General features: G+C 40.7%; 1 protein-coding gene across 1 annotated transcript in view; it reads right to left on the reverse strand.

The window, feature by feature from the left end:
• LOC137503317 (hemolymph lipopolysaccharide-binding protein-like) overlaps nt 1-24848 on the reverse strand; it is a 35688-nt gene that overhangs the window by 6411 nt on the left and 4429 nt on the right. Inside the window, exons 2-4 of the mRNA XM_068230868.1 lie at nt 22363-22488; nt 8260-8392; nt 2611-2790 (exon numbers count right to left, since the gene is read on the reverse strand). Coding sequence (XP_068086969.1) covers nt 2611-2790; nt 8260-8392; nt 22363-22488 — 439 coding nt within the window. The remainder of the gene's footprint in view (nt 1-2610; nt 2791-8259; nt 8393-22362; nt 22489-24848) is intronic.

Raw genomic sequence — 24848 nt, forward strand, 5'->3', positions numbered from 1 at the left:
TTATGAGTCGGATTTGTGTCCTTTCCTCGGACAGCCTTCTCCCACTGCTCTAAATGGCTACCTGAAGATGATCGGTTATATGTACGAAACATGCGGCACTGTCGTCAAGCGCAGTAAGACATAACGCAAGACGCACTATGTATTAATAACTTCCTCTTGAATTTAGTTGCATTTCCCCTGTTTAGTTGCCACCTCCATTTGCTCACTATTAATGACTCTGGAGCCGCCTAAATATACATTAATCACTCATTAGAGGGGGCTTTTATCCAACTGCAAAATTTCTACTATGTACAGTACTTCCAATAGTTGCGAGCAATAGCACCACTAGAATGTGGTCCACATTGGATTTCTTAAAAAGTGAACGACATATTACTAACTTCATCATTTGTACAACTTTTGGTTAAATTACACGAGACATTATTTTGCAATATTTTAAAAGGTTTAAAAGGTTGGCAGCACTGCAATTATGAGTATTTCTACCTCATTACGCCTTGATTAGTCACAAAATGTAGCTGTTTTGTATTGGCCTGCGAGACCCATGTTATACATTAGTGTAGAATAAACGAGCACTTACATAAAACAGGAGCACATATGACAGTCAGTAAAACTGAGAACATCAGCACTGATCAACGGCATCCACACTTTGGAAGAACCGTCGTTCTCAGACCGAATTACAATAATATTGTGAAAAAAAAGGCCAGGTCATTTCGTCCTAGAACGTCCTGAACCCGCACATATTGTGCCACTCATCGGGAAGGCATCCGCAGTTGTACCAAGTAAAGTAATAAGAGTTACCGAGCGCAAGAGATAAATGGAGAACTTCTGCTTGACCACTGTCTACCTCAAGGTCTATAAAGGGCTTCCACATGTTCTCCACGTGCCCAAGGAACCGCGAGGGAAGAATGGAATGACTGACAGAGGGATGACCTGTAATTCAAATTTCAGGAAGTTTTCTATATAAAAAACTTCACAAGATTCACGTGTGTGTTGATTTAATATTTCAGAAAAATGTCTTGATAATTATTCTTTTCATACTTAATATTGATCATCTTTATGTTTGTGTCCTTCAGATTGGAAGATGGTGGGACATACGTCACTGGTGTGTAACCATTCAGGGCTCTGTGATAGGGTGCATGTCTTCACATTTCGGGAGATATAAACAGTTATCTGCGTTAAAGTTATGTTCAATGAAAATGTGATGAAAGAGAACTTGTAGGAATTACAAGTTTCGATCGATTTGTTCACATACAAATTCATCTTAGAACGGATAAAAGCGAAGTTGATTGTTAGTTGCAGTCCTGTGAGATGCTGTGTCCTTATCACATCGCGGAGACGTTACAGAAGGAACAAAGCAGTCATTTTACTTTTTTAATAGCGCATCAAAAGGGAGACATCATTAACAACGCGTTTCGTGATTTTTGGGTCACGGTGTTTTACTGTACCGTAGTTCACATTCTGTCCGGGTTAAGCTCCGTACTGTAGCGGTTCAAGTGTGTCCATGCTTTGAGGACTGCCGATATCTAGTTAAATATGCTCACCTCCATTGGGAGTGCTGCTGGAAAGAACAGCAAGGACACGAGTTCCCATTACTTACCCCTTTCAGCACCGTTATGTGAACTGAGTCTTGGAGTATTCCATTGCAATCTGCTGTTCGAGTGCTAGTAAATAAATACGTGGAGTACATCATCTAGAAGCTGAGGAGGGAGACGAGCCTACATCCAGAGTTCAGCACATCATGGGGGCTGTTTGCTAGGTTGTGGACGTATTGCATTTAACTTGGAAACTAGAATTAAGGAAGTATGGATCCCTGGTGGCTCCAATGGACTAGTTTCTTGTTTGCATTCCTCCCATACAACATGACACAAACTCAGATAACGTCACCGTAGGAAAGTGCCATAAACGTGTAAAAGGTACTAAATGTACACACCCAGATATTTGTCTCGTGCAAAACTCAGGAGCCACGGAATTACCTTGAGGGATGTCGAACCCACGACAAGCCTACAGCTGTTTCCACGTGATAGTATCACCGGTTCGCGTGTGGGGCTACGAAACGTCGCTCAGCAAAGGAACACTCACCGGGTCTCGCCTTCACTTTGGACACTCTTGTTTCTCTTCCTACAACAAGTTTATCACATTCTCTTTACTCGTGCACTCGTTCTGCTGCACCAATCAAGCCCCTAAACAGTAACTACAAGGTGAGCACTTTACCTGTGGGACGCTTGTGATGTGGAAAGTTCGTAGGTCGTGGAGTGTAAGTTCTAGCCCGGTGAGCATAAATAATATTTACATACATATGATGTGAATGAATGGCGAATTGACACTCTCTACGTTTATTTCCTAGTTATTTTTGATCACTCGATAAATCGTGCGTGGGAAATTGTCGAAGAGATTTGTTTTTTAGATTTGTCTGCGATTACACTTCCCTTCGCTTTTACTTCCCTTCGAAGAAAATGTATTCATCTGTACGAATTAGATCATCTTTTGAGAGAATGAGTGGTTTCTGTTCGAATATGAGAGCCATAAATGAATATTCTGTTTGATGCAAATCTCCAAGAGACGCATGTGCATTGGTCTCTCTTACACCATTGTCGTATAATGTGCTTAACTCACCTGAATGAGGGCATGACTCTGGTTTAATAGTAGTAGTAGTAGTAGTAGTAGCACTTGTAGTTGGTGTAGTAGTAGTAGTACTTGTAGTTGATGTAGTAGTAATAGGTTCGGATGTAGTATCTATAGCTGCTGTAGTAGTGGAAGTTGTGACTGGCTCCATAATTTGAGTCGTGGAGTTACCTGGAACAAAAAATTGCAGGAAATAATTCATTTCTGGTAAACAATAATCCTGAAAATCTATCAGAATCTGTGTAAATAAAATCGGGACAGATTTCACGGTCACAGCAATATCTTCTTCAAAATACAGTTATGTATAAAAATAGGTCTGTACCAAGTTTTGGTAAAAGTATGTGCTTCTCTCGTGGTGTAAAGGTTTGTTGTTATCGTGTGGAACATTACTCTTTATGATAATGCTGCTCCAGATCGGTGTATTTGGTTTGTTTTATCATTCTTGAAGGTGAAAGAAGGTTACATTTTAACTTAGATCCTTCTACACAGAATGACAAGCGTAAAACCTATAAGGTTTATTTTGATGACAAATGAATGTAATTTCAGTTTATATCACTACATATTGCTGTATTTTCAAAGCTGGGCAATACAGCAACGGGCATATTGTATCTTAGTTCCCCTTCACTCAGAGCGTTCATTCCAGCTGTCAGTTTTACCGAGAGTAACCTTGGTTTTACAGCAAGATCTAAATCGTCTCACTAAATAATTTATAAGTATAACATCGAAAACTTTATATTCGGTCTGACCTGAAATAAAATGGGAACGTATATTATCGAGTTCTGAGCTGAGGAAATGTCTGTAACTATAGGATATGGTTCGCTGGTGGTGGCGTGTATTGGAAGTCTTCATGGTCACGTGTGAACAACTCCGTTTGGAACTCAGCTAACAGCTCCTCCTGTCCTGCAGTAGTGAGACGAACACCGTATGAACTGTCACTTGGAGAGGGAAGTCTGACAAAAAACGGTACCATCTCAGCATTCACCGAGCAGTGAGATGTAAGGCTCTCCCACAACTTAGTGTTGCTAACGGATACTCACAATGCTAAAAACGGCAAACATTCTTAGATTTTCATCGTTCAAGGTAATTTAAAATTTGTGATACAGCACGAGTACCATATTAAAACCTTCCTCGTTGTTTGAAAGTCAGGGGCAGCTTAAAGTGAAAGGAAATGATAAATCTTACTCAACAGGTTTAATTCCGGTAGAGTGGTCTTACAGGAGATGAGAATAAGGTCTCTGCTCGTTTCAAACTTCTGGTAGAGAAGTTCAGGGACGAAGGGCCAGTTTGTTCCTTCCTGACTCATCTCTAACCACAAAGGGGAAAATATAAGATCGAAACTGTCGCCAAAAGAAAGGCAAGAGCCACAATGGACAGGAAACTGCAGGACTCGCTAGACCAGGAGACCAATGGAGGTCCACCTCTCTCTGTCAATTGCAATTAATCTACATACTAACTTTTCGCTACAGTCACATTATTCTCTCTGTCGTTACCCACATCGCTGATAATCTGATCAAATATTTCCTCGTCTGCATCAAGCTATCCGTACACCCCGAAAATTGAAAGCGTGCTGGTCACAGGGGTGGCGGGTAGGGAATTTTAACCTTCACTGGTTAATTTCGCCGGCGCGGGGACTGGGTGTCTGTGTCGTCTTTATCATCATTTCATCCTCACCACGACGCGCAGGTCGCCTACGGACGTCAAATCAAAAGACCTGCACCTGGTGAGCCGAACATGTCCTCGGACACTCCCAGCACTAAAAGACATACGTCATTTCATTCACCCCGAAAATATCACTTCTTGAACAGGTTTTTCAACTTTAACTTTTTAACAAATTCTTCTTTCACCCGTATAAAACTCCCCCTGATATCCAATACATCCTATCTGTACAATAAACACTCCAGTTCCGGAAGAAATTTCCGCATCATTACGTCACTTCTTAGACACGATCCAACTCTTTATATAACATGTGGTAAATAAATATCTACTGCGTGCTTCTCCTTACAACTGCCATGTCCCTGTACACTCGCGTCCTCCCTATATCTCATCTAAACAAACCCCTACTTACACACACACACCTCACTCTCAGTCTCACACATACCTACACCTCACTTTCATTTAAAGTACCCCTTCACTCAACATCCCTCCTACAAATGTATCCCACTAATAGTCTCCCTTCAGCTTCATAACAAATCGCACTCTATGTCATTAGTTATTCCTGCTTGTCGTACGTTGTTCGTACCAACATTGAAACTACCACACAATCCTTACCCTCCTCTTTCGTCAATATCTGACTTCCTCTACCTTGGTTCCCTTTCCCCCACGCATTTCTCCCGAGCCTAACTATAGATTCCTCAATGACCAGAGCCTCGACCCCTTCCACCTTATTAGATCCCCTCCCCTACCAGTCTCGCTAATCTTCTTTGATGAACGCCGATCCTACTTCATCCTCCATTTTCTCCTTCTCGTGATCCTCTTTCACGCCCTCTACTCTACGTTTCCCTTTCCTCTGATCTCCCTATTTCCTGTAACACTTTCATTTCCCCCTATTTCCCTCTATGTTTTACCAGCGGTGCCTCATGTATACCCTAGTGAAAACTCCCCTTGACTTAATCCCTTTTCCCTCAGTTACCTTCCCCCTAAAATGTTAGCGTACCTGTCTTTCGGAATTTTCCCTCCCACCGCTCCCTGTACATTGTTCCTGTTCTCCGTCAAAAGCCTAAACTGTTTTTCGTTCTTGTCCCATAATGCCCTCCTGTCACCTGCTCTTCGTTTTTGCTTTGATCGTCCAATCTCACCTTGAGCTCCGTAGTGTAATAGTTAACGCAATTACTTGCAATTCAAGTGTGCCCATGCTTTTTTCCCACTACTTTGAGAAACTTAATTTTGGCAGGACTGCAGATATCTAGTTGAACATGTTCACCTCCATTAGGAGTGCTGCTGGAAAGAACTGCACAACCTCGAGACAAGGACACGAGTTCCAATTACTTACCTTAAGCATTCTTCTCTAACACCACATTTCAAAGGTCTCTACTCTCCTTCTTTGCTTACCATGTTTCTCGGTTCAGACAAACACTTCCACTAACGACGCCTGAATGGTGAGTAGAAGTGTAACCAGTACTTCAGCAGTTACGGGGTACCTAAAACACTACACACACAATAAAACATCCACCGATAACAACACTGGGGAAACTTGATGATAATAAACCAGGAAAGTGGGAAACCTTACCGAGGGCCATGGAGGTGCCAAGGTTGCAGTTTTCGGAAAAGCCAACAGTGATCTCTTGTTTTCAAAATATTATTTACAAAATCGGCAATGCACAATAACTTCCGAAACAAATTCGCCAGTACACCAAATCTAGACGCACGATATACAAGTTCTTTGACAAATATAGTTTTAGATGTTCCTAGACAAGTTCAAACAGTTAAGCAAATACATCTCAGTACAAAAGAAATTCCACAAATACAATATTGAAGGTAAGAGGAAGCACAAAATACTATTACATTGTAGAGTGATATCAGAACTTGCTGATCAACAGAGTGGCGATTAGGGCAAACTCCTGTGATACACCAAGGAAAACTAAGTGGAACTTAAAACTGGACAGAAAGCAACAGGGCTTACCCCAAAACTGCCCAGGCTGGTTCCGACGAGACGTTCACGACGTCAAAAACTTCGGCAGGCTCGGCAGGTCAAGACCAAGACGGCTCAGAGACTTAAGACTCTGGCCTTGCAGTAGCCAATCAGAACACTGGAGCTACCACGGATTGACCAATAACAACTCTTTCAGCGGTCGCGATCTTTGAACCATTATCTCGAACACAAACGATCGCGATCCTTCAATTTCCAGAATAGTAAGATCATATTTCTCGAATGCGTAACTAACAAACGCCAACAAACCCTGTTCAAAACTGTGTGTCACAGACTTTCTGGACTGTTCCTGTAAATATAGAAATGTAATCTACTAGTTACAAATACAGTATGCTTACACTGTACAGGTTACGTAGTTACATGGAATACAAATAACACACCAGAAAGGTTTACAGATAAAACCCACTACAAACACTTTCCACTTCCAATATCTTCCTCACCCCAGCCACGCTCGACCTTAACATAATATTACTCGGGGAAAAGGCGATCACTTCTGGAAACGTTCTCACTAACGATACCTGACAGTCACTTCACAAACAACCATGATTTTTTTAAGTTGACTTTCCAACAACAGACAAAACAAACTGTCACTACACCAAAGGTCCTTTCAGTAGCCCAGAGTTCACAGTTTACCTATAAATTTCAAAAATAATGAAGGTGATCTTTGATCCACCTATTCAATAAATACCACATGAATGTCCACATGGATAATCACACTACACTTCAAAATGCTTTTTGATCCTTTTACAAATGCTTTGACTGTTCTACTCTGTCCACCAAAGGATGTACACTCATTCATTCTGCCCATGGTTCTCGCTTCCTTGCAAGACAGCGTTCAAAGCCTAGTTCTTAGCCAAGTTATGGATTAATAGATGATATTGATATTGTATTTGTGGAATTTGTTTTGTACTTAGATGTATTTGCTTAACTCTTTGAACTTCAGGCAAGGAACATCTAAAACTATATTTGTCAAAGAACTTGTATATCGTGCGTCTAGATTTGGTGTACTGGCGAATTTGTTTCGAAAGTTAATGTGTATTGCCGATTTCGTAAATAATATTTTGAAAACAAGAGATCACTGTTGGCTTTTCGGAAAACTGCAACTTTCGCACCTCCATGGCCCTCGGTAAGGTTTCCCAGTTTCCTGGTTTATTATCAACAAGTTTCCCCAGTGTTGTTATCGGCGCAGTTCCGCGTAGTTCATCATATGTTTTATTGTGTGTGTAGTGTTTTAGGTACCCTGTAACTGCACTTATTTCCTCCCTTTAACTGTGTTCGGTGTAGCCGCTGAAGTGCCGGTTACAAATTGAAAAATAATTACACTGTACAGGTTAGGTAGTTACATGGAATAGAAATAAAATATTCTATCACAACACACCAGATCATACAGTAAGTACAACTTAAAAATGTTTAAAAATAAAACCTACTACAAACACTTTCCACTTCCAATATATTCTACACCTGAGTCAAGAAGGTTTCGTTTGCAAGAAGGCTTCCCTTAGCAAATCCTATCCTTCGATATATGTCCTGCTAGTTTCTCCTGTCATTGGTTATGCTACTTCCTAGTTTCCGAAATTCCTCTACCACCTTCATCAGTACAATTCCTAGTCCAATATCACCTGCTTTATGTTCTACATTCCACTGCTCATGTTTAAGATTTCTTTCATTTCCTCCAGAACAATGACTACTTTTCTATATCCCACATTGCCTTTTCGATGTACACATTAAACTGTAGGAGAGGCAGACTACACACCTACCCGCTCGCTGGTGGATTGTTGCTTCCATTATTCTGACCACTACAGTTTCTATTGTTCTTCGTTCCCTGTAATTAATTCCAATCCTCTGCGGAATATCAGAACGCGTTGTCCAGTCTCCTATATCGAACAGGTAGGAGACTGACACAAGCACGCTCCCTAGCTGACAACCGCCCACAAACACTGGGGTCCTACTGCTTTGAGTTAAGGGATACCGAGTGTGTATGAGAGTTTCATTACCGTGTACTGGTCGATGTACAGTAGTCACCGAAACAAGCTGCTCAATTTCACTGCTATCACATGATCTTTCTTGGTGGACATTCACGGCTAATTCCCATTGCTCCTCCGTCGATGTCAGTCGTCGCGTGTCAACCTGCAACGAAGATCGCAAACCTTAGACATGGAAAATTATAGCCTACATTTAGTTGACAATCCACTGTAATTCCAAGGTGAATATGGAGCACGCATTTGAAACAATCCTGCCTCATCATACTCGTGATTATTTTCTTGCACGTCACTACGGAGGCCGAAGCACAACTATCACATCACATCGCCGTAGCATATAGTGGAAATTGGAGCCGCAACTTATGGATAACCAACATTGTACTCTCAGATATGCTGTTTGTTCCTTATTCTTAGATATGACTGAAAATCGCAGTTCCATTTTATTCAGGATATTGTTCGTGTGTTTAAATCTGATTTTATAAAAACCGGATTTTCGGTTTTTTGGACATCATTCTCCTGCTGTGAAATTGGACAACATGTACAACAAGCCATTTGTTTATTAAACGACGCTTCTGATGTCTCATGTCCAGCTTCAATAACCAATTTTGCTGGGTAACTCGTAACTATGTCGAGAATTAACTTTTAAATATTAAATAGCATTTTGTGTTCGGTTGCTCTGCATAGCTGTGAAAAATTTAAGCTCACCAAGAAGATTGACGACGTGCTCCAAGCCTTCGACATCTGCTTACCACTGGTAAAAACAATGTTAGAAGTTTGGATTGGAGGAAATCAACAGCCAATCACAGATAACAGGGAGGGAGTACTTGTTATGATTCCAGGCAGTTTAGCAGTAGATATGATCAGGCTGGACTACTTCTGACGGCTCCAGGCAGTGTAGCAGTAGATATGATCAGGCTGGACTACTTCTGACAGCTCCAGCCAGTGTAGCAGTAGATATGACCAGGCTGGACTACTTCTTCAGGCTCCAGGCAGTGTAGCAGTAGATAACGTCTGGATGGACTACTTGATATCGGTACGGCTCCAGGTTGTGTACCAATAGATAAGACTTGGCTGGACTACTTTTTATGGACCCAGGCAGTTTTAGTGGAAATATATATTTATATTTATATAAAGAATGAAGATCAGATAAAACCTCTTGGCAGATATGTAAGATATGTCCAGATCAAATCATGCGTTCTTCCTTGATAACGCTGAGGTTTTTCACTTGTGGTACAAAAGGAATTGCAACATTCTGAAGGATTACTCTCGGCAATGGACGTTTATTAATACTCGCAATTTGATTTTGATGGCCAAGAAGGATTGCTTGTGACTTTATAGGGCTCCCTTGAAGGCCGTTGGCAGCAGACCATTCACTAACAGTCAGTAAGTCAATGTTTATTAAGTCTATACTTTCCTGAAGGTCTTGTGCTGTAGAGTCTGTGTAGAGTTGAAGGTCGTCAGCGTACTGCAGTATTTGCAATGTCTTAAATTCGATGATACGCCATTCACAAAAAGTGCGATAAGAAAAGGTCCGAGTACAGAGCTTTGAGGGACTCCTCTATTCACGTGACGCCACGAGGGAAATATTACATATTAGCTTTCACACATTGTTGACGTTCGTGAAGATAGGAATGCATGTATGTATATATGTATGTATGTGTGTACACTCATCACGAGAAAACGGCTGAACAGAATTTAATGAAAATCGGTATGTAAAGTCCGTGGATAAGCCACTAAAATCTAAGCTATAAATAATTTTATTCACGCTGAGTGAAATGATAGTTTAGGGGTTGGCTAAAATTTAATTCTCAAATATTTATATTATTATTGGTCCTATCGATAAATACTACATAACTGAAGTTTTATAGAGTTACATTTCCGACCATTTTTAGTGTACCAGCTGTGATAACAGAAATATTCATGAATTTGTATTTTTGTTACTGAGTCCATATCAACGCCGAGCCACGAGAAATTGGGTTAACCAAATTTAATGAAAATCGGTATATAGAGTTGGGAATAAAAACTACAGGCTAAGCTGGATGAAAATGTGTTTTACGGGGAGGTGCCCAAAATTTAATTTTTAAATACCTATGTTATTGGTCCTATCGAAAAGTACTACGTAATAAATGTTATAGAGAATACAATTTCCGATCATTTTATGTTTCATTCAGTTTTACCGTACCGACTGTGATAAGAGTGGTATTTCAGAGTCGCAAGAAAACTAAATGTGAAGGCCTAAAATGTCGAAAGCGCATAACATTGATCAGCAATATCATTACATTGACTATTGTTTGCTTTGTCTCTACGGGGAGGTGCCCAAAATTTAATTTTTAAATACCTATGTTATTGGTCCTATCGAAAAGTACTACGTAATAAATGTTATAGAGAATACAATTTCCGATCATTTTATGTTTCATTCAGTTTTACCGTACCGACTGTGATAAGAGTGGTATTTCAGAGTCGGAAGAAAACTAAATGTGAAGGCCTAAAATGTCGAAAGCGCATAACATTGATCAGCAATATCATTACATTGACTATTGTTTGCTTTGTCTCTTATGCTGCCACTCATATCCGATAGATGGGATTACTACTGTGTACAGCGTATAAAAGACTGACTGAATATTGGCGGGAAATAGCTGGGGAGTTAGAAATCTTTTTCCTTTAGCATTCCATTCCTCTGGTTCATACATTTCCTGATACTGCTGATACGTAACACACTGGTTCATCATAGTATTCCACCTGTTCGATTTCTACTATGACGCGCTGTTTTGATTGAGCAGTTGCACACTTAGGCCTAAGGCAGAGGCTTACTTATTATTATTAGTAGTAGTAGTAGTAGCAGTATGACCTGGACTTAAAATGATAATTAGGCCTATTCCAAATTATAGCACCACAATTCACTAAATAACTCAAACTTCAACCCTGAAAAGAGCCGTTCCTTAAGAAATTCTTCTCCCTTTTCACATTTATTAGATTCTACATTCATTTTATTCCAAATTAGCAGTGAAAAGGCTTCCTCCTCTGGCTTGGAGGAGAAATTTTCATCCAAGTCATACAGATTTTTCCGCGGCCAGTGTAGTGAATTGAGATTTCCCGACTCATAGAATAATCCTAGGAAACAGATTATTAAAGGGAATAATTTTCGCCCTGGGCATGTCCACTATTCGATCCCCCCCCCCCCCGCCGAAAAACGAAGAGAGTTCACGGAAAACGGTTGTCTGCGGCTTGGCCATTCCAGCTCTGGAACTTTGGACTGTTAGATTAGTAGCGTAGTACTGTTCGTTAAAAGTGAAAAAATGTATCGAGTCTTTCATATAATAGCATTGCTTTAAATTGCGCCATTCCTACCGAAACTATTGTAATGATGTATGTTAATTTCAGTTGGGATAAACCATAAAGGCGATATTTCTGAGGATATAAAAAGCTGGTGGAGAGTGAGTGTCTGCCATTACAATGAAAACTCCCAACCTGACAGTGACTGACGGTAGGTAAGCGGGCCTAACATTACAATGAAAATTCCCTAACCCAGTCTTCGTATGAGAAGACGTTTGGTGACCTCCCCGTCGCGTTTCTATGGTAACGTTAAGAGCTATGCAGTTTAATACAATCTTGCTTACAACGTGTACACTACTTAACCAAGAATGATGTATACAATGTAGAATTTCGTTGCGAAGCACAGGTACATCAGCTAGTATTAAATAAATACGTTGATAGGGGACAACCTTGTCTAACTCCTTTTCTAATACTGGCCTTTTCTTCTTCCTGTTTGATGATTATTTTTTTGCTTTGGTTCAGATACTGTTGATTAAACATTCTTCTATCCTTTCAGTCCAGTCCTATTTTCCTCATGGTTCTAAACAGTAGTTCCCAGTTCACATTGTCTAAAGCATTTTCTAAGTCAATGAAGGTAAGATAAGTTGTTCTATTCATTTCCATCCTTCTCTCCACTAACATGCCTAAGGCCAGAATTGATTCTCTTGTTCCTCTGCCTTCTCTAAATCCAAATTAGTCTTCTCCAACATACTTATCTCCTGTTTTGTTCTTGACAATGTCAATGTGTATCTTTGAGCCATGTGTTAATATAGAAAGTGTTCTCTAATTGGTGCGGCCACCTGTCCTTCCTATTTTCTGTATGGTAATGGTTCTGCGTTGTGTGAAATCTTCTGCCACGATTCATCTTTCGTAGCATTCATTTATTACTCTGAATAATTGGTCTTTATGTTGATACCTAAATGTTTCCCTAATTCTGCTGGGATATCATCAACACCGATTGTTTTCCTACATTCAAACCCCGAATGGCATGTTAAAATTCATATCTCATGGTTGGAGGACATTGCATTCCTCTTCCACACTCATTGATATCTTCAATTAGATTGTTTTCATTCCTGAAGTCCTGATCACCGTACAGTTCTTCCATGTATTGTTTCCAGCGAGCACATATCTTATCGTTGTCTACCAGTAATATTCCATTTTTTACTACTGCATATCTGGTTCTATTTTTGTAGTGTTGGGCACTGACGTTCTTATCAAATTGATCCTGTTTTCCCTTTTTCTTACTTTCTTCTATCTCTTCAGCAAAGCTTTTGGTCCATTTCTCTTTCTCCTCCGCAATTTTCTCTAATCTGACTTTAATCCTTTAACTGAAATCGTCTTTCATCCGGCGACTCCCACGTGTACCTTCTTCTAAGAGGAACTTCAAATAATGTGTTTGTAATTACCATATCATTTTGACTGCAGGAATCTACCGAAGTTTCACCTCTTGCATTTCTTTCCCCCAGACCAAAATTTCCTACTGCCTTGTTGCCTGTACGGGATTTCACTATTTCATTAAAATTGACCATTATAGCGACATTATCTTTTTCTTAGTTTTAATGGTTCTTCAGTATCCTCATACATAGTCTCCACTTCCTCCAAATCATGAGCCGATGTTGGGAAATATGTGTGAACTATTACCAAGTCCTCAGGTGCATTATTAATTTTCACCATCATTAATATTATTTGACCATTTTCCTCTTATTATAAGTGCCACTCCATGTTTTTCCTCTTTTCTCTCCGCCACTTAAATTACTGTAATCTCATCACAGTAGAAGTCTCCATTTCCTTCCCATCTTGCCTGACGTATACCTAATATATCTACCTCGTTGTTCTTCATCTCTTCTTTCAATTTATCCAATTTTCCAGCTTTCAATAGCGTTCGTACATTCCATGTTCCCACCTTTGTGGCGGTTTTAGGGGGATTTCGCTTGCTAATGACCTGAGAAGCCCTCTTACGTCTCCTACCAGATATTGGGTTCCGAAATCCATCATCAGTAATTAACGTTTCCTCATTAATGTCAGCTCCCATGGTTTGGATTCTACTTGGGATATCCTTAGGATCCTTAATGGAGTGGTTTCCCGTTGCCTTCTACATTATATGCCGTTGACCAATATGTATAGTTTCATCCGCCTTTAGGGGAATTTCTCACCCCAAGGACAAGAGAGTGCCGTGACCTCAATTCGTTCATCCATCCGCAGAGGAGGCTGTTGACGACATTAAAGGGGCCACTTATATCGGCGGCCACTCAGTCCCCTTTTAGTCGCCTTTTACGACAGACAGAGGTTACCGTGGGTGAATTCTAACCCACAGCCCACACCTTACAAAAATGCACTAGAGTAGACACGATCAATAAAATTTTCCACAATATGTATTTTTGTTTAGTAGTATCACTTTATGAGATGATAATTGAAATTCCTATAAGTTATGCTTAATACTGGTTACAAGAGATGGCTTTATATTTGGGAATTTACCAGGGACCCGAAGATCAATATAAGCGAAAAGCAGTAGACCCCTCCAGCAGTCCTCAGTATTCTCTGAAATGCAACGCTGTATTACGTGAATTAAACAAAGTACTCAGCACCTTTGGGAATACGGCGCAACATATGTATATTTTTCTTACAAGAAGTCAGTTTCTCATAAAAGAATCCCGTGATGTCGTTATCGTACCATCTCCTTTAATAGGCTTTTCGGGATGATTTGGGGACCAATGAATACGAAGACCTCTGGTAACTTTTAACAAATTTATCGCAGAGGGGACAGGTTTATTAACTAAGCGCCAACTACGGAAGAAGATTGCGAATTTCTTAGTAATTCGCACGATGGGCACTTCCACGAGTCAGCAGTGCTAGTAAGATCCTGAACTTCCACATCAGAGATGCCACCACAAAATCCGTGAATCCTCGAATGACGTATCTCACAGAAAAGTTATACACTGGATCTAGCGTCACCTGACTTCCTACATAGACGACAGACAATTGTTCGTTATCTTCTGACACACACAATAACAAAGAACAATAACTTAAACATTGAAAATCATACTGGAAATATACGATGCTTGAATACTAACAAAACATGGCTACCGTTCCTTAGTTGGTTTAAAGGACACCTAAAACACAGTATACATTTCAAGGAGAAATTTTACAATCAACGACAAACAAGAAACTACAACAAGATGGCTGTCGTCTTGTTGACATCTAAACTTAAGAATTTAGTGGAAACATTGCATAAAACCTCAACCACGGAGGACAACACAATCATATACGTAAAACACACGAACAAACTTCGTAAACAGTCTGCGAACCCAAAGAAGCACAATTTGGTTGATTTCCATTCAGAGATTGCTTGGCTGAAATGAATGGTCAAATCCACAGCCTCCTTACAGTAGAGTCTGTGAGTATTAATTCTGCTAACTACCAAGTCCTAGCGCATCCGGTGACCATGTCGCGAACAAGCAGACTGCTTGTCTTGGGGCAAGCCGAATAGGAAGAAGGCAGATATAATTTAAATTGCTTGCCTAAGTCCCAGCGATAACACTAGAAATGTAAGTAATTGCTTCTGCTATGAGATACCTCACTGCTATTCATTGTGCGTTCCTAAAGTCGTTAGTGGTTAGCACATGTAAAGCAGGTTTGGGTTTGATCAGTGCCTTCGTAATACACGGGACGTACTGTAGAAAGCGCGCCAAACCCATCAGCTGATCAATTGAGGCGAGCTAAGTGAATGTTACAAGTTGCATTTGCGATTGTAATTCATAAGGATTGGGAGGATTCTGTGGATAACTGTGACTGTTGAAAGACATAACTTTACATTAATTTAAGTACTGTATATTGGATGTTTCTTCTTCAAACTAATCACATAAGAATTTACGTAGATAATAAGACAGTAGAGGAGCAAAGACAGTTCAACTCCCGGAAATGAGTCAGCACTTTCTTGCTGAGTCAGCAACCCAGGTCTAGTAGTGTAGCAATGCAGGTTCCAATGCAAGGTCATTAGTTATAGTAGGTGAGCAATGTCGATTTGCGGATTTTGCATAAGAGAGCGACTCTAACCCTACATTCGCTATCTTGAAGGGCCTAACCTTACTCTAAAGCCTAGTTGCCCTTCCCGACGCCTAAGAGAGCGAGCCTACCCTCACAACCGCCAATTTGATAAGGGACTATCCTTAGTTTTAAGCCATTTGCATCAGATGGCGGCTATACACAAGCTCTTTTAGAGTAAGCTAGCTGAGGGACCTACTGCGCAAGACAGCTTCTTGTGGGACGCCATAGGAGCGCTTGCGCAGGATGGCGGCAGCTCTTATGAGACGACGTAGTGGCGCTTGCCCAAGATGGTGGCTGCACTTATGTGACGGCCTAGAAGCGCTTGCGCAAGATGGCGGCTGCTCTTTTGAGACGGCTTACAGGCGCTTGCGCAGGATGGCGGTTATACATAGCCTCTTATGAGACGGCCTATGGGCGTTTGCGCTAGATGGCGGCTGCTCTTATGAGAAGGCTTAGGGACGCTTGCGCAAGATGGCGGCTCTATATAGACGTCTTAGGGGCGCTTGTGGAAGATGGCGGCTATACACAAGCTCTTTTAGAGAAAGCTAGCTGAGCGACCTACTGCGCAAGATGGCGGCTGTACAAAGGCTCTTAAGGCCTATGGCCGATTGCGCAAAATGGCGGCTATACACAGGCTCTTATGGAGAAAGATGGCGGTCATGGTCGATTGCACAAGATGGCGGCTATACACTGGCTTCTTTGGAGAAAGATGACGGCTAAGGGTGATTGCACAAGATGGCGGCTATACACGGACTTCTTTGGAGAAAGATGACGGCTATGGGGGATTGCACAAGATGGCGGCTATACACGGACTTCTTTGGAGAAAGATGACGGCTATGAGTGATTGCACAAGATGGCGGCTATACACGGACTTCTTTGGAGAAAGATAACGGCTATGGGCGATTGCACAAGATGGCGGCTATACACGGACTTCTTTGGAGAAATATGACGGCTATGGGTGATTGCACAAAATGGCGGCTATACACGGGCTTCTTTGGAGAAAGATGACGGCTATGGGTGATTGCACAAGATGGCGGCTATACACGGACTTCTTTGGAGAAAGATGACGGCTATGGGTGATTGCACAAGATGACGGCTATACACGGACTTCTTTGGAGAAAGATGACGGCTATGGGTGATTGCACAAGATGGCGGCTATACACGGACTTCTTTGGAGAAAGATGACGGCTATGGGTGATTGCACAAGATGACGGCTATACACGGACTTCTTTGGAGAAAGATAACGGCTATGGGCGATTGCACAAGATGGCGGCTATACACAGGCTCTTATGGAGAAAGATGGTGGTCATGGTCGATTGCACAAGATGGCGGCTATACACTGGCTTCTTTGGAGAAAGATGACGGCTATGGGTGATTGCACAAGATGGCGGCTATACACGGACTTCTTTGGAGAAAGATGACAGCTATGGGTGATTGCACAAGATGGCGGCTATACACAGGCTCTTATGGAGAAAGATGGCGGTCATGGTCGATTGCACAAGATGGCGGCTATACACTGGCTTCTTTGGAGAAAGATGACGGCTATGGGTGATTGCACAAGATGACGGCTATACCCGGACTTCTTTGGAGAAAGATAACGGCTATGGGCGATTGCACAAGATGGCGGCTATACACAGGCTCTTATGGAGAAAGATGGCGGTCATGGTCGATTGCACAAGATGGCGGCTATACACTGGCTTCTTTGGAGAAAGATGACGGCTATGGGTGATTGCACAAGATGGCGGCTATACACGGACTTCTTTGGAGAAAGATGACGGCTATGGGTGATTGCACAAGATGGCGGCTATACACGGACTTCTTTGGAGAAAGATGACGGCTATGGGTGATTGCACAAGATGGCGGCTATACACAGGCTCTTATGGAGAAAGATGGCGGTCATGGTCGATTGCACAAGATGGCGGCTATACACTGGCTTCTTTGGAGAAAGATGACGGCTATGGGTGATTGCACAAGATGGCGGCTATACACGGACTTCTTTGGAGAAAGATAACGGCTATGGGCGATTGCACAAGATGGCGGCTATACACGGACTTCTTTGGAGAAAGATGACGGCTATGGGTGATTGCACAAGATGGCGGCTATACACTGGCTTCTTTGGAGAAAGATGTCGGCTATGGGTGATTGCACAAGATGGCGGCTATACACGGACTTCTTTGGAGAAAGATGACGGCTATGGGCGATTGCACAAGCAGGCGGCTGTACATGGCCTCTTGTGGATAAAGATGACGGCTATGGGCGATTGCGCAAGATGACGATTATACATAGGCCCAGCTATACGTGGGCTCTGATAAGAATGTCTAGTGCCATAAGAAATAAATTAGTTACATTTTATTTCCTAGCAGTCGAACAAATTATCTGATAAACATGTAACTTGAAATTTGGGTTCCAAAATATACTATCTGAATGTGTTGGCATGAGTTATAAGCATGTAGCTCTTGCGGAAAGTGAAATAAACAGTTCGGGTAGCGCTATAAGAAATACATTGCTTACATTTAAGCCCCTAGCAGTGGAAAAAATTATCGCATAAAAATGTATTTGAAATATCGGTTCGGAAACATATAATTTCAATCATTTAGCATAGGCTATAAGCTTGCAGCTTATGCAGGAGTGACATCAACCCGGACGCCTAGTGCCATAACAAATATATTGGATATATTTAAGCCCCTAGCTGTCGAACAAATTATCGTAAAAACATGTAACATTAAATATCGGTTCGGAAACATATTACTTCACTGTGTTGGTATAGGTTACAAGCTTGTATCTCATGGAGGAGCGAAAACAAACAGAACGCCTGGAGCCATAAGAAATACATTGCTTACATTTAAACCCCTGGCAGTCGAACAAATTATCGGATTAAAATGTAACTTGATATTTCGGTTCGGAAATATACTATTTGAATCTGTTGGCATGCAATATAAGCCTGTAGGTCATGCGTAAAGTGAAATAAGAAATGCATAACTTACATTTAAGCCCCTAGCATTCAAACAATTATCGCATAAACATGTAACATGAAATATCGAATTGTTTCAAATTGCTCGTAGCTTTGGTTACAAACAAGAGCACGTAGAATTTCAAATTTCACACACCCAAGCGCCTAAGGTGGCAAATAAAAGCACGTGGAATTTCAAATTTCGCGCACTCACGTGACTGAGGTAGCACCCATGAGGATTTAGCCCAGTCAAGATGCTCTTTTGTTTAAGGATGGCCTCTGACAGCTGTCAAAAAGCGCATGGAATTTCAAATTGCCCGCCACTACGTGTCTAAGGTATTAGCTATGCTCTCTTGTTTAAAGATGGCCGCTGAAAGCTGACAAAAGAGCACGTGGAATTTCAAATTGCCCACCACCACGTTCCTAAGGTGGTAGCTATGAAGTTTAGTGCGGTAAATAAGGCAGCACTGAGGTTAGCGAAGCGTGCTTATTTAAATATGGCAGTTGTCAGCTTGACAGCAGTCAAAAAACCGCATGGCTTTGTTTACAAACTAGATCATGTGGTCGTGACGTCACGGTCACGTTGTCATGACGTCACGGGGTCAATGACCTTTTGCCGGGGTCAATGACCTCGGGTGCTGACGCCAAGTGTTTGGGATCCCCACTGCTCCACTACTCATTCATTCTGGTGCGTGTAGCATTTCATGGTTGTTTCCGGCCACCGCTCAGTCTACTATTTCGTGCCTTAATACTATCTTTGCTTCTTTTGGTCCTTGCCAATATATAGTTTCCGATAATGCTAAGGCTTTCACATCCAACCTCTTCCGAAAAGTCTGTTTTGACCTGTCTATTTCACAATTTCTTCTTACTACCCTGAACCATCTCTGGCTGAGCGGGTTAATCGTAATCTTCGATCGGCATTGATTGCTTTTCACCATGAAGATCATTCCAGGTGGGATACTTCGTTGGATTGGTTACCTTTTGCTTTAAATTCAGCTGTTCATGAGTCACACAAGTTCACCCCTGCCTCGTCCGGCTCCACGGCTAAATGGTTAGCGTGCTGTCCTTTGGTCACAAGGGACCCGGGTGCGATTCCCGGCAGGGTCGGAAAATTTAACCATAATTGGTTAATTTCTCTGGCACAGGGGCTGGGTTTATGTGTCGTCTTCATCATCATTTAATCCTCATCACGACACGGAGGTCGCCCAGAGGTGTCACATCAAAAGACCTGCACCTGGCGAGGCGATCAAGTCCTCGGACACTCCTAGCACTAAAAGCCATACGCCATTTCATTTTACCCCTGCCTGTCTCAAGTTTGTTCCTGCCCACACCTCTCTCTAATCTTTGGTCACTTAAGGAAATAGATCCCGATATTATTAGAGATCTAAGGATAAAGGCCAAAAGTTACCTTAAAGCTTCTCGCGAAAAGGTTATGGGAAGGTATGATCGTGGAGGGAGACCCACCAATTTAAAAGTCGGAGATAAGGTTATGGTAAAAATAAATTGTAGCTGCGGGCAAGCTTGCCCCCAGATTTCATGGGCCATGTATTATTTTTGATTTCCTAACCCCTGTCTCCCTATTGGTCAGCAACCCAGCCACTGAGAGGATATTTAGGGTTGACCTTTCTCAAGTGCAACCAGTATAAACTCCACACAGGCAACTAAATCTTGTCAGTAAGAGAAGGTTATTTTTCTTTCAAAACAGTTTGGAATTTTAAAATAGGTAACTTTATATTGTAATATGGAGGCCTTCTGCCACGACCATGACGGAATTATCTTGTAAACCTTCCCCTCTATTAAATATGTGCCTGTTTGCCATGTCCTGGTGGCCATTATCTAGCCCCCGTGTCCAAATTCCGGCCTACTGACACACTCATCATCATTTATCTATATTATTTAATAGTTGAAATTTTGTTTTTTATCATTTCTACATATGATTGCAATATAAAAACACTAATAGTGTTTCCTAAATATATTTTAATTTCTAATTTCTTTCATATATTGAATATGTGACATTATGGTTTTCCCGATAAAGTAATGAATATGTAAGAACATTTTCAGAAATAAAAAATATACAAATAAATGACGTTGATGATGATGATGATGATGATGACGAATACAAAAAAATAAAAATGCTACATTGTTTTATTTTTAACTTTTTATCTTATGAAAGGTGAATGTGGTATTAATGTTATGACAGAGTTTATTGGTTTGGCACCAAAAATGTATGCATATGTGTCAGAAAATTCTCAATCTCCAATAAAGGCGAAAGGTGTACGTTCAATCCCAGGCAGCCATTTACAATTTCCACACTATCGTAATATACTAGCATCTACAAATGCAGTTTCTTGTGGACAGATGAGAATACCATCACACATACATCATGTTTTTTCTACTGAACAGAACAAATGTTCATTAATTCCATATGAAGATAAATGTCAGTGGAATAGTGATTCCCTTATGAATGTACCATAGGGGTACAAAGACGTATAGGTGTTGTTATGCCTTGATATTTTTATGTATATAGTATTCATGAATCTTTCATTGTTCTAAATACAATAATTATGTGTAAAAAGGGGAAAATTATCTAGAAAGATTATTACATCATCATTCATTTTAAAATTACATTTTCAATTTCTATAATCACGATGTAAAATTATAAAAAATATATTCTCTAGATTTTTTACATTTCTCCTTACCCGACCCGTCCTTATTCATCATGCTCTCTCTACTCCATGCTCACCAGATTGACATTATAACAATAACGTAAGTATATCTGTAGCAAAAACGGGGTGAAAAACAAAATTAGGATTTAGCTTTAAAACTATGCACTGTGAGGAGAGGTCTTGGCAAAAGTGGAGTCGGGAACTTATTCACATGGCTAAGACCCATCAAGGTGATAGCAGTGAGGTTAGGGCTCGTTGCCATTTTGAAAATTCCGAACACGTGGCTAAGTTCCGTCGAGATAACAGCTGTGAAGTTAGCGATACTTCGATAGGGAGGGGGGGCATGTCGAGAAGGGCAGCTAGCCTTAAAACTAGGCTCCTCTGACCTCTTCTGAAAATGCTGACGCCGATGTCATTGTTTTTGAATCCGTCTTGCTCTACTATTAAAACTATATTATTATTATTATTATTATTATTATTATTATTATTATTATTATTATTATTATTATTATTATTATTATTATTAATATTATTATTATTATTATTATTATTATTATTATTATTATTATTATTATTATTATTATTATTATTATTATTATTATTATTATTATTATTATTATTGTACGTTTATTGTCTCAATATTCCTATTAATACATAATAATTATTTGTTGGGTAAACCGAAGAGAAAATCCCTCGAGCTTCGACCGTGTAAATCACACTTCAAACCTACTTAGATAAAATTACATAGACCTAACTTACGAGTTGTGATGCGATTACAGTTGGTAATGATCTCACCTGTTATATAAATACAACATATGTGAATATTTCATGATTAAAAAGTACATACATATTATGTCCTTGCATTGCACTGGTCGGACGGAGAAAACAGTTCACCTCTTTGCGTGACATCATCGGAGCTACAGAACGGACTGTATATCGCGAAGGCAGTGGTTTGATGCACTATGATATCAAGTACCTGTTAGATTAATTCCACGAACTGTATTACTGTGACTTGAAAGCTGGATTAAATTCGAATGGCGCATGCAAACATTTTGATAAAAAAGCCCTAAGAAACATGTATTTATAACATAAAATATTATCCATCCAACACAGGAGCACAACTCTGCAGTTGAGAATATACGGTACCGTTATCATCCAATGTCCACTGGCGTTCTTGCGGCCTTGCACAGACACGTCCAACTTCGAGCCCACAGACGATGCACAGTGATCTGCGCTCGCCAGTGAAACTGCTAGCATCAGGAGCAAGAGAACCTGGAACAGTTACAGAGTTCAACAGTTAACTATTACTAAAATGACATTCTAAAGGAGGTCGTGACAGAAAATTTGGTACTTCAAGGCAGAACACTGATTTCGGTTTCATCTATCCATCCTCAGTCAAACAAACACATAACTTTAGATCTTCAACCCTGTTTGAAAACTTTGATGATCATTTAACAAAACAGCGCGCAATATTTACCTGTGTAATGTAATCGTCTGTTTCCCGGTGCAGTTATATGTATTCTGACAGGATTCATGAACTTGATCCTAACTACTTTTTAATTATCATCATGAGAGCTTCATGAACTTTGTTCTAGGTAATTGTTAAATTATCTGACCATTCCACGTCCCTTGCTATATTTCCTCCCTGTCGTGGCCTACATTTCTATAACGGAGTAAGACTACAGCCCCATCTAGTCCAAGTAACTATTGTGCGGAGAACTCGTCCTGTGGTAATTTCTCACTGAACACTGATTGCAATTACTTGCACGTGGCAGAGAACGTAAGGTGCAGAGATGATATTTACCAATACAATATATTCGGAATTGGATTTTCTTTCCTTTCTAACTCTTTGAACGGGAACCAAGAAATGGAATTTCAACGCTCGAGAAATTTACAATAAGGAGCTCGAATGTTCTGATATTTAACAACATATCTGGGGGAGAGGACTCACGTCTGTCAGAGTCTGATGACCAGTAAGTTTCGGGGTATTATTAAGTTAGTCTTTACAAATGGAAAACTCATACTTCGCGTAAAGAAGCCATAGCTACACGAGCACATGTCATAGGTCAGGGATCGAACCCTGGTATCCAATCCATAAATTGTTTTGCAAACGATACACAGAATCGAAAGGAGCCGTAGCTTCTAGTTTTACATTAGACTGGGCTCGAACCCTCGATTCTAGTTCACAATGATTTTGCAATACGCTGGTTTTCGGGGCAGTGTAATACATTATTCACAATTGTCTGACATCACAGACCCTTAACGCAGAAGGGGTATTTTACCCATGGGGTTAGTATTACCTGGTTACCCTCTCAATATTAAGGAAACCGAACACCAGAGAATAAGCCCTACATGTATTTTACAGAAATGCGGACACCCTAATAGTCGCATGCTTGCTATAAACATCGAAATCCTCCCGAGATTCACATATTTATGCTCTGCCATACCTTGTTAATTAGCTCATGTTCAGGCTACTGCCTCGCCACACATAAGTCAATCACTACAAGAAACCTTAGCTCAAAAATTCACTCTTTAAATAGAGTAACAGCCGCTGTTTCTGGAAGGATACATTTTTATACATTTCGATTAGATAATCTATTTGATATCACATAATTTGATAGGCTGATGAAATTGTTGACAGATTTGATAACTTCTGAATGATTGAAAGAAAAACTGACTGGCGATAGCTTACCCAAGTTCCAAATACCAACTTCCATTCGGGTTGTTAATGTGCTTTCAACAACAACGAGCAGAACAAAATCGATGATAGGGACTCTTGTCTCAGAAAGGCAAACTACTTGAATATCTGACGGTTCAAGGTATTTCACACAGGTGACAGCATATACAACTTTACGAGGCCACAATATCGATACAGTGAACATAAATGCCAGTAATAACTACAACTTCTTCTCTATTATACTACCATACATCTTCTCTAAATGTGCCCATGTTGCACTTCCCCAGTTACTAGGCTGCTTGCATGAAGGAGCTATACCAAATTAATTCAGAGTCTCTATAGTATCCCCAGCTTGACATGTGGTGCGCGGAAGCTGAAGAAAATATTCTTTATAGCTATATTGGACACATCTTCAAAGTTTCAAACTGTTCTGATAGAAGAAAATTTGTGTTCAGGAAAATTTATTTCCGTGAGGATCAACTAGCAGGGCTCAAGCAAGATACGGCAGATATTTTATATTCAGGAGGCCGGATGGACTGCATCGCTATTACCTTCGCAGGCGTAATAACAGGGCTGTACAAGTAAGAGAGGGCTGTTGGACTACAATTGTTGCCTACATTTCAAGAAAGCAAAACCAGTGCAATAGAGCAGGTGGAGCATTATCTGGTCATATTATGATGAAGAGCGGATCCCGCAAGGCAGTTTTACTGAACGGCGGTGTTTTCTTGTATGTTAATTACTGTGTCGATGCTATGAAAATAGATCAAGTACCTAGCTGCGCTTTACACATCTCTTCATATAGTTATGGGTGTATTTAGGGGTCGCAGTAAGGATGTAAACCAGAGGCATATGAGTTGTTCGTAAGACCCGTTCAGCGTGTGAGAGACTCACCAGGATTACTTGACTCAAGAACAACATGAAAAGATCCACAGGAGAGCAGCGCGATTTGCTCTGG

This window comes from Anabrus simplex, chromosome X (assembly GCF_040414725.1).
Source record: "Anabrus simplex isolate iqAnaSimp1 chromosome X, ASM4041472v1, whole genome shotgun sequence".
Taxonomy (NCBI): Eukaryota; Metazoa; Arthropoda; class Insecta; order Orthoptera; family Tettigoniidae; genus Anabrus; species Anabrus simplex.